Genomic DNA, 3,168 nt, shown 5'->3' with positions numbered 1-3,168 from the left:
TGGTAAGTTTGCTCGTTTATTTTCTTCATTTCACTTAGCTTAGTTCCTTTGGGGAATCAGTCTGGAGCTTTTTCCCTCAAGTGTACCGAGGTTAAACTTGTTTCTTGAGATGACGTCTCATTAGAGAGTTTTTCACTTGTTTTTGCTGAATCAGTCAGATTGAGTACAGATATCGGAAGAGTACCGTACTTTGAGAGTTGATTATCGCCGGAAATATAGCTCGGGTGCACCTAGCTCACCCTTTTCGAACTGCTCTATCAATCACACTTACTTTCATACACCTACTATCTCCTCTTCCTTTATCATTCTAACAAAGCACTCTCTTTGTCCTCTCTCCCTCTCTTCCACTCAGCTACGACATGGTGCACTTTGGCCACGCCAATCAGCTCCGCCAGGCGAAGGCAATGGGCGACTGGCTGGTGGTGGGCGTCCACTCCGACGCCGAGATCATGCGCCACAAGGGGCCGCCGGTGTTCAACGAACAGGAGCGCTACCGCATGATCCGGGCCATCAAGTGGGTGGACGAGGTGGTGGAGGACGCCCCTTACATCACCACGCTGGAGACGATGGACAAGCACGGCTGCGACTTTTGCGTGCACGGCAATGACATCACCCTGGACGAGCACGGCCTCGACACCTACCGGTACGTGAAGACGGCCGGCCGGTACCGGGAGTGCCGCCGCACCGAGGGCGTCTCCACCACGGACATTGTCGGGCGGATGCTGCTGATGACGAAGAGTCACCACCAGCACCGCGACGAGGAGGGCCGGGTGGACGCGGCCACCAGCGACCAGATTCGCCTGGGCGACACCGGCACCACGCACAGCCCTTGGACGGGCATCAGCCAGTTTCTGCCGACGACGCGCAAGATTATCCAGTTTGCAGAGGGCAAGGACCCGCGCCCCGGCGACCGCATCGTCTACGTCGACGGGGCCTTTGACCTGTTTAGTGAGTGCTGCTGATGATGATAAGAGGGAAGTGAGTGATAATGGAGGGCTAATCTCTCTTTGTTCCATCCCCATTTGCAGACATTGGTCATGTGGCCTTTCTGGAGAAGGCAAAGGCGGAGGGNGATAAGAGGGAAGTGAGTGATAATGGAGGACTAATCTCTCTTTTCTTTGCAGACATTGGTCATGTGGCCTTTCTGGAAAAGGCAAAGGCGGAGGGCGACTACCTGATTGTGGGCCTGCACACTGACCAGGTGGTCAACGGGCGACTGGGCAGCAACTACCCGCTGATGAATCTGCACGAGCGAGTCCTCTCGGTGCTCGCCTGTAAGGTAATATTGGGCCTTTTGATGATGCTTCTTGATCGGCTAACCAAATAATCATCTTCACCACCTACTTAGTACGTGAACGAGGTAGTCATCGGTGCGCCGTACACCGTCACCAAGGAGCTGCTGGACCACTTCAAGGTGGACATGGTCCTTCACGGCAAGACGGGCATCATTGCCGACGCACAGGGCGAGTTTCCCTACAAGGTACCACTACTANCGGGCGTTTTGATGATGCTTCTTGATCGGCTAACCAAATAATCATCTTCACCACTTCAGTACGTGAACGAGGTGGTCATTGGTGCGCCGTACACCGTCACCAAGGAGCTGCTGGACCACTTCAAGGTGGACATGGTCCTCCACGGCAAGACGGGCATCATTGCCGACGCACAGGGCGAGTTTCCCTACAAGGTACCACTACTAATTGCAAGTCAAACACAAGCTTTAATGTCCTTTTTTTTCTCCTCCTCAGGTGCCTCGCGAGTTGGGCAAGTTCAAGGTGATCGACAGCGGCTGTGTGATGGGGACGCGCACCATCGTCGATCGCATCATCCAGAATGCAATGCAGTTTACGCTGCGCAACATCAACAAGGAGAAGAAGGAGATTGAACTGCTGAAGCAACAGGGCGAAGAGGAAAGTACTGTAGACACCTCTGCACCAACATCTCAATGATGGATGGATGGATCGATTGCTTATTGTGATAACTTCACCGCCAACATTAGAGCGCTGCTGCTAGTTAGGGCACTTCTATTCTATTTATATGACCAGTTGTAAACAAGAACCATCATTTCCCGCTGTGCTGATTAAAGCTAAATAAAAATTGTTAATTACAAATTAAAAGTTTGCCTAGAGACTTTTTAAATAAACCCGATTTGTTTTGCTAAATTATCCTACTTTGGTGCAGTCTCGTCTGGTTCTTTTGCCATGTTTGTCCAGCTGACACCAGACGGCGACAGGGGTTCCATAAAGTTTGTTTTCCTGGTATTCTGAACACGAGAAAAATAAAATTCACGGGCCATTTTTTGACGCCACTTTCAAGATGGCGACGCTGGTGGCGTTCCTAGCGGACAACGTCGGAAACTATCCGCTTTTAACGATAAATTCTGTCAATTTTTCAAACAGGCGTTTCTTGGGCCTGGAACGTCGCAGAGAGCTGAAAGTTGCTTTAAATGAAAGCTAAAGACTTGGCGCACAATCTCTATGTAATATAAATTGGTTTTGACAAGTGTTTTGTTTTTAAATCTAACATTAAAGTTTTCACTGCTACTTTTGTAACACTAAAACTTGTCAAAACTAATTTATTTTACATAGAGATTATGCTCCAAGTCTTTAGCTTTCATTTAAAGCAACTTTCAACTCTCTGCGACGTTCCAGGCCCAAGAAACGATCATTTAAAAAATTGACAGAATTTATCGTTAAAAGCAGGTAGTTTTCGATGTTGGCCGCTAGGAACGCCACCAGCGTCGCCATCTTGAAAGTGGCGTCAAAAAATCGCCCGTGAATTTTATTTTTCTCGTGTTCAGAATACCAGGAAAATAAACTTTATGGAACCCCTGTCGCCGTCTGGCGGTCCTCAAATAAACATGACAATTTTAATTAACTTTAAAATTAAAATTGACCATGTTCCCGTGGTCCTGGAGCAAAAACTCTTTCAGATTTGGAGTCCTCTCGCCGAGTACTGTCAGAATCTGCAATAAAAATTTTTTGGTTAGATTTTCAAAATCTGCAAGGCTATAGCCTTACAGATTTGGCCGATTTAACCAAAAATCTGACCTCCCCGTTTTATGGTCCCATTCGAAGCAGAACGCTTAGTGGAGTGTCCCTGCGCAAGCAGAACTTCGATAGCTCGAGTACTTCCCGAGATATCCGCATTTGAAGTTCTCGTTTTGGTATC

The 3,168-nt window shown here is 48.4% G+C and overlaps 1 protein-coding gene across 1 annotated transcript; it reads left to right on the top strand.

Moving 5' to 3' along the window:
- Positions 1 to 352: 352 nt before the first annotated feature.
- On the top strand, positions 353 to 1,911 carry LOC108354581 (ethanolamine-phosphate cytidylyltransferase-like; the record flags this gene model as incomplete). The annotated part of the gene is made up of 4 exons (XM_017605760.1): positions 353 to 948; positions 1,125 to 1,279; positions 1,349 to 1,480; positions 1,746 to 1,911. Coding segments are annotated over 4 exons (1,049 nt in total), but the record flags the coding sequence as incomplete, so codon positions are not given.
- Positions 1,912 to 3,168: the final 1,257 nt, after the last annotated feature.

This window comes from Rhagoletis zephyria, unplaced genomic scaffold, assembly GCF_001687245.7.
Source record: "Rhagoletis zephyria isolate East Lansing unplaced genomic scaffold, Rhagoletis_zephyria_1.1 Rzeph_scaffold_37299, whole genome shotgun sequence".
NCBI classification, from domain to species: domain Eukaryota; kingdom Metazoa; phylum Arthropoda; class Insecta; order Diptera; family Tephritidae; genus Rhagoletis; species Rhagoletis zephyria.
Note: the sequence above shows the minus strand (reverse complement) of the source record. Positions and strands in the feature narration are given on the sequence as shown.